Genomic DNA, 13,328 nt, shown 5'->3' with positions numbered 1-13,328 from the left:
GACACGTTAAGTGACATTTTCTGCCGAGATCTTGCTATGTGGAGTTCCCGGCGCGGATCGAACCCAGGACCCAGTCGCTTGAAGAGATACATTCGCCGCGGGTTTACTGGTTTTCTATTGGACGAAAAGAAAGAATTTGTATTATGGGTGTCTAGTGTTTGCTAGCAGAAAGAAAGGCTAAGGGCTTCATTGCCTCCATACAACTCAAATGACATATAGGTAGTGGATAAATATTTACGGCAGTTCCAATGTCTTGCGCAAGACAAGCTAAAGGAAGCGTTGAGGGAGGACGTCTTTGCTTCTTTTAAGAATTTCCAAATTTCTGCTTGACGATTACAAATGCTATATAAAAACGGAGATAGTCGCAGTCACAAAGATCCACCTATACATTCATGTACGTGTTCCTATTCGCTTCATGCCCATGTTAGAAGTTATAGATTAATATAAGGGTTCAAGAATGAAGCTATAAAGAGGTAAGAAAAAGTAATACCATTCATCTCGTAGCGCCTGTGTACAAACCCAGAAAAAAAACGCTAGTAAGTAAGTAATTGGTAGTTTTCTCACTATTTGCCCCGGTGAAATGCTTTTGGTAGAGGCGTGCATACAAATACAGTTCGCCTTGCAGAATAGGTGAATCCTAAGATATAATGCGTCAAGTAGCAGTAAGGTAGAGTTTGACTATCAAATATATGCAACTCGTGTTCTTTATCCTAAATGAAGAACCTACTCTAAGACTATGATCTCTCCGTAAACATCCACGGTGCAACAGCGTCAGTCTTTGCCCATACTCCCTTCAAAATATTAATTCTTTTAGAATGCATCTACGTCTAAGCCATCATTCAATGAATCCAAACCATTTCATGAAGCAATCAAAATACCTAGTTACATAATACGCCAGGTCTTCTGCAGTAACCTCAATAGAACGAAACAAGACAATTAATTGAGCAGATAGCAATCTTCTTATCCATGACATGGACTCTGAGCCAGAGATTTACAATTCTTGCATGAATACTGCCGCTGGCGGTTTGGTGCAGGCTGCGGAGTTACTGCGAAAGAAGGTTTTGCAGCCGCAAGATTTGCAATCTTGGAACGACACAGTGATTATAGGGGCATTCTAAAAAGCTGTAACTTATCCAGGTACTACCTGTAATGTGTCTATTTGCATTTAAGAAGTCAGCTGGCATCGAAATCCGGGTAGGTGGTATTATTAAACAAAGATGTATCCATACTTGCCCACAAGCTGACTTTTACGTTCCCAGACTGGAAACCATCTTTTCCCCACAGCTTCAGAACTCGTGCAAACGTTGGACTTGCCACGTTTAATCTAGGCTGCCGGAACTTATAATCGAATGAACACACCACAAATTCCCGGAATAGATCACTTTATAGGCGATGTGCGGGATGCCTCAGAATGGCCAGCAAAGTATGACTTCATCGACAAGTCTATGGTATATGGTATATGGTATGTGGTATATGTGGGCACTGGCCCAACATCTGTTCAGGTACTGCCATACATCCAAGCGCAAGCCATGTCGGTCAGTGCATTCTATCAAAGCATGATTTATTGCCAACCGTTCAACAACTTCAAATATCCGGCTTGTGTTAAATGGGCATTCTGTTGAGTCCCTGGATTTCTTGCACCGTACGCCCATATGGTTGGGAATCTCTTTGGTATATGGGCGTATTTCGCTTTTCGACCTGACTCGGATGGCAAAGAATACAGAACGCTATTTTCGTCGACATTTTAATAACAAGTGCCTGATGCTATTCTCCGTCAAAAATTAACACCAAACGGCCGATTTGGGTCCAAGAGGCCACTAATGTCTCTCTCGGGAGTTTTTAAGACTCTTCAAAAAGATAATGTTTAGGTAGTTAGCAACCCATTATTACGATGGGTGGATATTGTGTTGTTGCAAAGCGACCGCACATACAAACGATGTTGTTTCATAAATTCATGATCCGGTTGCAGTCAGTCATTGGCGTTCAGAATCCCAATCAAAAACCCAGACGACGCATTATAATCTGACAGAGAAACGCTAATCGAATATTAAAATTAAGGACGATGATATCAAATTTCCTAATCTCATCTTCCTGAACGGCCCCGATACCGCCATGGCTTGGTCAAAACTGGTCAAAGGATTGGAGATACAAGCAGCTCTCAAATTTTAGATTATCTGACGTATTTATCAACATTCTATAAGACTTTCCTGCTATACCCTAGAAACACGCAGAGAAGCAGAAGCTTGGACAACATCTATAAAGCCAGAGCTCAATAAGCTAACCAGCTGCACGATTCAGTTATATATCAATATCGCTACTCTAATCCTTTACTGTAAATAATCGTCTTATGCAAATACTTATCCTGGCCTTTTCACCTTATTTTATAGTCGAATTTGGCATTCCTAAATTCTACACTTTGTTCATGAATGAAAGCAGCCCGTAAGCTTAGTGCACTCTACCTGGACATATAGCGTTGAGTACGAGATCACATATGCCACAAATATCCCTTCACCTACATGGATGCAGCTTGTTTTACCTGACGGTCCTCTTTCCTAAAACTAAGGCCGCCTAAAGTCGGGCTAACAATCTGTTGTCAATCATGGGCCGTAATAGAACATTTGTTTCTTTTGAGTCGTGAGGATACGAGAGAAGGGTCCACAACTCTCCTTTTATTTAAAGTGTCTCTTAGCCCTTGCAGCACCCTGTCAATATGCCTCTAAGAAAGGAGATACAATAATTTACCTATACCTCACATTGAAAATCCTCTCAACGGCTCAGGGGCACTGGTGAGTCATACGAAACGCCTGCTGCGAGATCGCTCAACCCCCTGGAAGTACAAACGCCTTATCATTGCACAGATCATGGTGGTATTTTGGAAAGTACCTATCTTCTAATTTATTTTCATTCAATTTTCGCCAACATTGGCTTCAAAACGAGAAGAGATGCTGTTACATCTAATCTGACGGCAGCTCGCCCACGCGTCGTCTGTATAAGAAGATCATGTTCAATATGAGTAACTTCACAGCCTATTCCATTTCAAGCTTGTGTCAAGATGAGTAATGGGAGCAGTCAAAATTTGGAAAGAATAGCTCGTCGCGTCTAGTTTCCGATGACCGGTTGGTCCCTAGTCACTCAAATATACGCAAAGCACTATCACATGTAAGCTGCGCACCTGATCAGGCACCGCGCGCTTGGGTCATGCAACCAACTGGCCCAAGCACTTGGTAACCGATCAAGCTGATTGCCTATTTAGGAAAACGACGAAAAGGAAGACTCACCAGCGCTGGTACGTACCTCCATCTCCGTATAAGTCGTATTCCTTAGGCCTGGCGCGGGTAAATCGGCTTGTTTTCAGCTACGCCAATCGGACGCCGTATTAGTTAGCGTAGCGCTCCGATTGGTAGAACCACAAATTGATAAATCTATGGAGTACCCCGTAGATGGCAACAAAGTAACGCCGAGCTTTCTAGTCATGTCTTTGCTAAACGTTTAGACGTGCGTTACTCTCTGGGGAAGCCCATCTAGTAGTACTCGCTTGAATCGTGGATCGCTCAACTTTTACCCGTATTACTCCGAATCACACAAGAGCTGGAGTACAAGTGAAATTTCCACATCAACGGAATACCGTAATGCAGGAGCGATAATGCTCCGAGTATTACGACCCATTATCAGAGTCATCTACTCCATGCGGCGTACCAGGCAGCAAAAGGCTAACGATAGGAGGAACAAGGCTCACAAAAGTCCCTTCCCTATTCAGCTAGATTGACCCATTTGACTCACACACCGACGGCGAACTCTTTAAGGGCGCGTGGCACCGGGTCCCGCTATTATTTCCGACTTATCAATTCGTTCTTTGGTTTAAAGATCTCAATGCCAAGCAATTCCTGTTGTCAACTCGAGTTGATAGTCTTTGCAAATCGCAAGGCTGTGAGGCGGACAAGGTGCGCGCGATGGGATCGCTCAACCAGCCAGATTATGTGGCCTCGGGCTTGGCGATTTTGATCGCACTGCTCTCGATTCCGTTTATTCGAAAGCTTGTCACGAGCCGCCGAAACACCAAGAATCTATACCAAGATGGTATTACATACGAAGACATTGATGGAGTCGCGAGCGAAGACTCAGCGGCTCAATTTTCGAACAAGCGCCAGTTTATCGCGATTTTCACCATCAGTCTGTTAGCAATCGCAATTTCTCTTGCAAATGCAATTTTCACGGCTGTCCAGCAAGGACTCGACATTTCGCGTTCAGCGGTGCCCCTTTTGGGGATATTCTTACTGGTGCCTGCCTGGGTAAGTTGCAGCGGTTTGCACATTCTGAGCTTGAAGCTGATACTCTGTAGATACTTCTGCTTTTGCAATTCACAGTCGCTTCTAGAGAAGTGGCACCAGTGGCGAGATTCAACACTGCTGCCTCAAGCCTCTATACGTGCGTCTCGATTACTGCGATAGCTTCAGTGGATCTTCATGGAATCAATGGCCTCGACTACAGTTACGGTGACGGACTTTTCGTTACTGCAATTTTAACGGAAATTCAAATTGTCGCATCACTGGCTTTGTTTGCGACGGTCTGGTTAATCCGAAGACGTCCAGACGTCTACCGCCCAAATGGAAAAGTAGTCGATTCGCTATTCACAGGCACTCTGTGGGAGAGATATAGCTTTAGTTGGAGCTTGGGAATGCTTAACGCCGCTGGCACAGAGAAATTTGAGAATTCAGACATGCCGTCAATGGACCATGCTACGAGATCGGAAAATTCGACAGCAGACTTTAAGCGAATGATCTTCAGGGAAGATAAGCTCCCTCTGTGGGCGCACATTACCTGGAAATATCGATGGATGTTCCTTTATCAGTGGTCCATGATTCTTTTCACAAACTTTTTCGACGTCGCCCCCGCCTTTGCAAACTTACAGCTGCTTCGATACCTTGAGAATCGTAGCGACAGTGGTATTATTGACCCCGTTGCGTGGAAATGGGTGGCTGCAATTGTCGTGGCTACAATTAGTTCGCGCTTAGTTGACTCCAGAGTCATGTGGTCAGAGATGGCTGGTATGAGATCTCCTTCGTCTTTGTGCCTTCCATTGACTTTTTCGGGCTGCTAATATTCTTTGCTTAGATATTGTTATTCCTCTGAGATCAACTTTGACCGGGCTGATGTATGAGAAATTGATGAGAATTGAGGATTCACTTCATGTTCCCAAGAAGGTAAGATACAATTCCGTAATCTAAAAAAAGCATGACAATCCTATTTCCAAAGCACAGCGCATAATGGAATGAATCACTTTCCTCAGCATTCAAGCCAAGCTAATCATCTGACTCAGGAGTCTTCGGATTCAAGTGCTGAAAATTCCGATGATGCAAAGGAACAAGACGGGCAGCCAGCTTCAAAATCCCAGCAGGATATTGTCAACATGTTTTCGGTCGACTGTGATGCAATCGCCAGATTTGGATCGCAAAGCGCACAATACGTAAACTGTGCAGGACAATTCATAGTTATCGTTGCATTTTTGCTCCATCTTGTTGGTTGGCAAAGTTTGTGTGCAGGAATGCTGGGACTCTTAATCCTTTTCCCTATCAACAGAGCTCTCGCAGCGGTATACGGCAAAAACCAGAAAGTTTTGATGAAACTTCGTGATGAGAGAGCTGCTGTTACCACAGAAGCCCTAAGCGGAATCCGACAGATCAAATTTTCTGCTATTGAAACCCAGTGGACGGAGAAAATCGAGAATGTACGTGAAGGAGAGCTTTCGATGCTTTGGAAGACACGACTCGACAACATTTACATGGCCTTCGCTTCAGAGCTTACTCCTATCGTCATCACGGCACTTTCTTTGGCGACATACTCCTACATCAATGGGAACCTGTTGCCTTCGGTTGCTTTTACGGCGATTACGCTATTCAGATTCCTTGAAGGCATCGTGGAGCATATCCCACTGTTGTTGGTTACAGCTATCAACGCCAAAGTCAGCTGCGATAGAATCGACAAGTTCTTCCGCATGCCTGATAAGGCCGATAATGTCCACCCAGGCGCTGCGATATCGTTCAGCAACGCCACCATCACCTTTCCTTTCGGCGCCGATGGTCCAACGGAAGACCAATTTGCTCTGCGAAAGCTCAACCTTAACTTCCCCAGCAGTGGGCTGAGCGTTATTTCAGGACCTACTGGATCTGGAAAATCACTGCTCCTGGCTGCGATTCTCGGCGAAGCTGAAGTTCTCGGTGGCTATATACAAGTTCCCAAAGCTCCTCCTCCAGAGCAACGATTTGACAGCAAAGCAACTCCCGCCAATTGGATAATTCCTGACGCAATCTGTTTCATCTCCCAAACTCCATGGATTGAGAATGCCACCATCAAGAATAATGTGCTCTTTGGCCTTCCATTTGACCCTGTTAGATACCAATCGGTTCTTGAGGCTTGCGCCCTTGCGCAGGATCTCTCCCTATTTGAAGACGGCGATGAAACTGAGGTTGGAGCTCAAGGAATCACGCTAAGTGGTGGACAGAAGTGGCGATTGACTCTTGCACGGGCTTTATACTCGAGGGCAGGCATCATGGTCATCGATGATGTGTTCAGTGCTCTCGATGCGCATGTTGGAAAGGACGTCTTTGCGAATGCGCTTTTGGGCGATCTTGCGAAAGGAAGGACTCGAATTCTAGTTACTCATCACACATCACTCTGCCTGCCGCGAGCAGATTACGCTGTGCATCTCTCAGCCACTGGAATTGTCGAACATGCAGGCTCAGTGGAGGAATTACGACGCACTAAAGTCTTGAATCAAATCATTGAGGCCGACGACGCCGCGGAGCCCGAAGAAGGGCAGGGAGATATCGATTCAGCTATTGTGAAAACGAATGGTCAAGCCTCAAACACATCGCAGACTCCTGCGCCAAAGGCCAAGAAAGCGCCCAAGAAGCTTGTGGAAGACGAGAAACGAGAGACTGGAAGAGTCAAAACTGCCGTCTATGTTGGATACCTCAAATCGTTCAGCGGATATACTCTTGGTGCTTTTCTCGTGCTTTTATATGCTTTGGCTCAGGGCTTCACGCTTGGCCGCACGTATTGGATCAAAACCTGGTCTGGTGCATACGGAGAAGTTGATGCTTCTTTCTCACCCCGCGTGACGTACCATTATCAGGAGAAACTGCAGACACAGCTTTTTTCTCAACCAGCAAGCTACTTCAACTCAACAGGTGTGACCGCAAGTACTCAATCAGAGGCCCAAATCAGAAGCCTTTGGTTCTATCTCGGAATCTACTGCGCTATATCGCTCGTTTCGGTGGTTGTTTCTGTCAGCCGTCTGTACTGCGTTTATCTCGGCTCACTCCGTGCTTCCCGAAGGATTTTCCAGGGTATATTGCGCAGTGTACTCCGAGCACCACTTCGATGGCTAGATACTGTGCCTACGGGAAGAATCCTGAACAGGTTCACGGGAGACTTCACCAGCATGGACTCTTCATTGGGTACTAATTTCTACTACTTTGCTAATGTAGTCTGGGACATCCTTGGTGTTTTGGTGGCAGGTGTTTTTGTCTCGCCATACATGATCTTCATTGCCATTATTCTTCTGGCGATCTGCACTCTCTACGCTCAAAAGTACATGGCTGCAGCACGGACTATCAAGAGACTCGAGTCCACCAACAAGTCCCCAGTCATTTCTCATTTCGCATCTTCCCTCAGCGGTCTGTCAACCATTAGGGCATTCTCCAAGTCATCTGAATTCACCGGTAGAATGTTTACTCTTATCGACGATTGGGCAGCTTGCACCTGGTATATCTCAGCTTTCCGAATGTGGCTCATGATTCGCATCGGTATTACAGCTTCCATGTTTTCTGCCGTCGTTGGTATTCTTGTTATTACCACCCCAAAAATCGATGCCAGTTTAGCCGGCTTTGTCCTCTCTTTTGCACTGAGCTTTGGCCACTATATCAACTGGGGTATTTCTGTTTCCACTCAGACTGAACTCGATATGAACGCGACAGAGCGTATTTTTGAGTACACAAATTTGGAAATTGAAGACCAGGGCGGAGAGGACGTACGTGCAAGTTGGCCCGAAGAAGGAAGGATAGAGGTCGAAAAGTTGGAGGTCGGATATGCCGAAGGCTTGCCCTCTGTCCTCAAAGGGTTGAGTTTTACTGCCGAAAAGAACCAAAGGATTGGAATTGTTGGTAGAACAGGAGGAGGTATGTCTTTGTTTATATGCATTTTTTTGAAGCTGAAAGTAACCCACGCTGACATAAACTAGGAAAATCCACCTTGTCGCTCGCCCTTTTCCGCTTCCTTCAAACTCGATCAGGCAGCATTACGATTGACGGCGTTGATATTTCCAAGATCAAACTCTCCGACTTGCGTACTCGTCTGGCCATTATCCCACAAGATCCTTTCCTATTTTCGGGCACCATTCGCTCAAATCTCGACCCTTTCAACCAATTCACCGATTATGATCTCCAGAAGGCCTTGGAACGATCCCACCTCGTTCATTCGAGCCCTGGCACACCGGCTAGCGAATCAAATGCTGAGGACACAATTCCGTCTTCTAGTGCCACCATCAGTTCAGACACGAATTCTTCTCTGACACTGTCATCTCCCGTGGCATCCGGCGGCTCCAACCTGTCACATGGCCAGAAGCAGCTGCTTTGCATCGCACGTGCAATCCTATCACGTCCGAAGGTCTTGCTGCTGGATGAGGCGACCTCGGCTGTCGATATGGAGACTGATAGACTGATCCAGCAGTCGATACGTGAAGAGTTTTCCGACTCTACGCTATTAGTCATTGCGCATCGCTTGAGTACGGTGGTGGACTTTGACCGGATATTGGTGATCAAGGATGGTGTCGATGCGGAATTCGGCAGTCCAAGGGAGCTACTGGAAATAGAGGGTGGATTATTCAAGGAGATGGTTTCTCACAGTGGTGAGAAAGATGAATTAGTAAGATTAATTATGGAAAAATAGACATTTGGAATTCTTAGGACACAGATTGGGAAATAATTGTTACTGGTAGGAAGGGATGAGACGGGAAAAGTTGTTGGGGCAGGAATATACAATATAATAATAATGGAATTGAATGAGTTAATAATTACCAGAGCTCCTCGGTATAGATAAGCATAGAAAAGGGGGTAGAGATTATGATATGTCGCTCGCTATGGATTGGCGTATTCATGATGGCGAGCCGATTCGACGAATTTCCAGTCAATATAAAAGCAGTGGAAGCAAAGTAAGTTGTTCGCTTACAGAGAATATTTTGATTTGCCTCCTTTGATAAGAGCAGCAGATATAGTAGAAGTAGTAAACTTACATTAAGCTCTGGTACCTCCGCACTAGATTGGAAAGAGACCATCGCAACGACATGTATGTCATAACGTTTAGTGGTATTTGCCACCCGCCAATTCATCAGCCTTTGCTCATTATAGAACGATGGCAATTTACCGACATCTTTAACAAACCAGTTCCACCTTATATCTTGACGGCCACCTGCAACCTGCTTGTATACTTCCCAACTTTACATACCGCCGATAGTTTAGGCCTTATCGGAGTGACATTGAACACAGACAGTTCATTACCAAACTCATTGAACCAAGGGGCACAGATCTACCTATACCGGCCGCAATACAAAGCATCATGTCCCTTTTAGAGCCATCTATGCAAATGCCAATGACAGCCGTCAAAATTATGCAGCAGCGATTGCTTCAAGCGAAAAAGGTCATTATGGTCTTAACAAGGATCCTCACAATTAAGTCCTTCAACCGCTATTACAATCTCTTCTCATATTTGCTTACCCAGGATATTGGAACGGCAAAGATTCAAGTTTAATGGGAAGGCTTCCCGTTATCATTGTGCGCACCGGATCCGAAAGTATCGCTGATAAGATTGCAGTTAAGGCAACATTAGAGACAGCTATTGACTTTTTTTAATAGGATTAAAAGGTCGCGAAACCAAGCAATAAGAGCTTCGGCGGTATGTTCAATGGCATTCCCAACAACAACAACTATCCTAATAGTAATACCAGTTGGTCTATTTTTTATACCCCCAATATTCCAATTCCACCGCATAATAGCGCTACTGTAGTGCCCGAACCGCTCGTCTGGTAACCTCGATGACTAAGCATTCGCTTAATTTCCCGCGTCGGGTAGTAGAAGCAGACACTTGCCGAATTTGGCAAATTGCTCGAAACAGAAGACAGCCATTAGCCAACGCTCCCGCACGGGATGATGTGTACGTATATGATACCTCCCTTACGGCATGCAGGTCTAAAAAAAAAAAAACAGTAGTCCTAACCCGATATATTGTACAGTGAGAAATCTTAAAGCTCATCATAATGAATGCCACGCGTATGCCTTGCGGCAGGCCTATCCGAACTGGCAACCTGGAGCCATTACATCGCACATTATGACCGTACCCCCTATCTCTCTCCACATAACAAAAACAATACAAAATTAAGAAAAAAAACCAAGGCAACAACAACACGCCGAAGAAACTATCTTGTCTGGTATTAGATAGATGAATAGTATAAAAAATAAATCCCCATTTAACATTCCCTTTATATATAAACTCAGGTGATATCATTCTCAAAAACAAAAAAAAAATTATTTCCAATTTCTCACGCCCTTTGTTTATGATACCGCAACAACCATCATCACGCGATGTTTACCAAAAGAAGAAAAGATTTCCCAAACAGAAAGGGGTCAAGTAAAAAAGAAATAAAAAGAAATAAAAAGAGAAACAAGATCTTTTTTTTTTTTTTTAAGCTTTATTGCCTTGACCTTGTCCGTATGCCCGTCATCGATGACGAGCTTCTAATAGAGCTTGTGGCGGTAAGCATCGCCGGCGTACCGCCCTCCAGCCTCTGCCGATTGTCAAAGTCCTTCAAGAAGGCGTATACGCTGCCCAGCGGCAGATACTCCAGCAGCGGTCGAAGTTCGTCGGGAAACATTTCGGCCCCATTGTCTCTAATCTCTTCGTTGGCGCGATTGAGCCGCAGGATCTGCATCCAAGACACGATGTCGTCGCCCAGCAAAAAGGCTGGGAACCGCGCCTTGGACATGTCGTCGAGGATCCAAGAGTTGCGAAAGTATGGTCGGTTGAGGAATCCAGAGATGGCCACGTAGGCCGGCACGTCCCGAGGGTCTTTGATGCCTTCGGGAATGTCGCTTAGGTGCGCCACCGGGGCCATCCACTTCATAATAGGGGCATAGTTCTCGGGATGGGCCTCGCGGTCGCCCGGCTCGCCAAACGTGCGAGGCATCGCCTTGTCCCACGCTTTGATGATCTCAATAGCGAGGTCAGACGTCGAGTCCTTGAGCCCCAGCCAGCCAACCACCATCTTGGCGTGGTGGTACGCCTTCGCCATGTGTGACCGCCTTTCGGCCTCCTCACGCGCGTCTCGTTGGTTGATACATAGGAGATCGAGCCATATCCGTAGAGGCGGTGTGCCTCCTTTCGGCGCGCCTGGCTCAGCGAGCATCTGTCGAACGCCCTTCAGGAGAGACCGCAGCCAGCCAGGGGCCTTCTTTGGCGGCGTGGGCAGCGGCGGTGGCATCGACGCCGGGCCCGGGAGATCAGTGGTCGAAGCATCAGGAGTTGGGAGCGAAGCCGCCAGGAACACGACTCGCATGTACTGCAGCGCCTGGGCGAGGTGGACTGGAATAGTTATGCTGGCGCCGTTTAGGAGGATCGTCTCGGTGGCGTTGATATCACCGTATAGTGCCGAGAGGCCGATGAAGTTGGACGCATCGCTTAGCTTCTCGTGCACCAGACGGCACACGACGCGTTCGCTGATGTCGTTGGTCGTCGGCGGCTGCAGCTCGAGCAAGCGCACCTCGTTTCCGGACCGGTCCAGTGGGCGGTACCGAATCGTCGTTGCAACTTCGGGCGGGGCCATGATTGACATGCGAAGGATGCTTGAGAACTTTCAAAAAGGTTACCTTCGCACGGGATGGAAGGTCAGCAACCCAATTTTTTTTGGTAATCTCGATTGCGGCGGCACTTATAATAGCCATGAAGGGGTCGTGTCATTTCCGCGGTAACATTGGGCTTGAAGATGAGCCCTTGTGGCGCTTCCCCATGCCGGGGTCAGCTGTGTGTCGCTGCATTGACAACACCAAGCAACGCCGTCGAAACAGACCAATGGCACGGTCCGCCGCTAGCTTGGGAGACCGTGCCATCTACCAGATCAGCCACTGGCCAGAGCGTACGGCCCGTCTATCTACTCGACATCTTGAAGATGGCGAGATGAGGCTTTCGAGACGAGCACTTGGCACGTCGGTGTTGCGGCACCATACTATACTCCATACGCGTAGTCGTTCTTCGACAGCGAATACGGGTCGTTGCAACGGAGTCTTTTTGCACTCTATCCACATTTAGCTTTTAGTCCCCAGCAAAGGATTGTCCAATTGCCGCGAAGCGCGGCAGGCTGCGGTATTGCCTCTGCGCCTTTGGCTCGATTCAGCCTCGGCACGTCCGTATTGGGCTCGCGTCGGGGTTGACTACCCACCTCAGGTAGGCCGGGTGTGTAGTACGGCTGATTAACATCCAATCAGATCCCGGCGTCGACAAGAACGACCCTGCTACTCGTCCGGCCAAGTGCATATGGCAGGGGAGATGGTACTCAAATCATGTCATTGGACGGGGGTTATCATTGCACATGTCGCAGTGTTACCTAAGTTTTATAGAGCAAAGCTCTCAGAAATGACCCCGTATTGTCATACTACATACTAGGTATAGTAATACGACTGCGGAGTACAGTCCTTTTTCTCATATGTGATAACTACCAGGTAGTACCATTTTGTGCAAGGCTCTGATCTTTGAATCCTGGCAGCCAGCAAGGCTTAGCATTGATGCAGCTGCTGCTGCCCGTTCAAGTCCTACGAACCGTAAGCATCAGCCCCGGCTTCAATCGCTCAATCTAGAAATAAAAAACAATCATGCAATGGCGACGGATCCGATGTATCGTGCAGGTGATCTTCCAGCATAACGAACCTGCCACGCGGCTGATGATCCATCACCAATGTTACATCTCGCTTGTCAGCGGACATGGAAGATATCCAGCCCCGCCTCCAGAGCCTCTCAGTGTTGCTACTAATATCGCCATCACCGCCCGGTGCTGTTTTCCAAGCTCGAGATAGCACGATAGCACTTGGAGTGCAAAGCAATCAAAACTAATTTTTCACCGCTTCGTCGCCGTAGACAACACATGCATGCGACTATCCCAAAGTCAGAAAGTGGCGACATCGAAAACATGGATTGACCAACAGAACCTGATATCATTGTGGAGAGAGCCTGCATAATCGGACCTGCAGGGGGCCCCTCAGGTTCCTGTGCTGCGTTAAATGTGCGAA

General features: G+C 46.8%; 2 protein-coding genes across 2 annotated transcripts; one reads left to right on the top strand and one right to left on the bottom strand.

The window, feature by feature from the left end:
- Positions 1–3,870: 3,870 nt before the first annotated feature.
- Positions 3,871–9,005, top strand: TrAFT101_011746 (uncharacterized protein). Its single transcript, XM_024902047.2, has 5 exons — positions 3,871–4,289; positions 4,340–5,045; positions 5,113–5,201; positions 5,318–8,177; positions 8,240–9,005. The coding sequence occupies exons 1-5, from the start codon at positions 3,951–3,953 to the stop codon at positions 8,944–8,946; spliced, it is 4,701 nt and encodes a 1,566-aa protein (XP_024757825.2). The 5' UTR covers positions 3,871–3,950; the 3' UTR covers positions 8,947–9,005.
- Positions 9,006–10,243: 1,238 nt separating this feature from the next.
- On the bottom strand, positions 10,244–12,280 carry TrAFT101_011745 (uncharacterized protein). The gene has a single exon (XM_024908610.2). It carries the CDS (start codon positions 11,879–11,881, stop codon positions 10,742–10,744), a length of 1,140 nt encoding a protein of 379 aa, XP_024757826.2. The 5' UTR covers positions 11,882–12,280; the 3' UTR covers positions 10,244–10,741.
- Positions 12,281–13,328: the final 1,048 nt, after the last annotated feature.

The sequence above is a fragment of the Trichoderma asperellum genome, chromosome 7, assembly GCF_020647865.1.
Source record: "Trichoderma asperellum chromosome 7, complete sequence".
Lineage (NCBI taxonomy): Eukaryota > Fungi > Ascomycota > Sordariomycetes > Hypocreales > Hypocreaceae > Trichoderma > Trichoderma asperellum.
This window is presented reverse-complemented; position numbering and strand designations above follow the sequence as displayed.

Excerpts from the sequence above, each read along its gene's own strand:
- TrAFT101_011746 (XM_024902047.2), top strand. The coding sequence starts at position 3,951 with ATGGGATCGCTCAACCAGCCAGATTATGTGGCCTCGGGCTTGGCGATT. Across the intron at positions 5,202-5,317 it reads CACTTCATGTTCCCAAGAAG|GAGTCTTCGGATTCAAGTGC; the intron begins GTAAGATACAAT and ends CATCTGACTCAG. Across the intron at positions 8,178-8,239 it reads TGTTGGTAGAACAGGAGGAG|GAAAATCCACCTTGTCGCTC; the intron begins GTATGTCTTTGT and ends GACATAAACTAG.
- TrAFT101_011745 (XM_024908610.2), bottom strand. The coding sequence starts at position 11,881 with ATGTCAATCATGGCCCCGCCCGAAGTTGCAACGACGATTCGGTACCGC.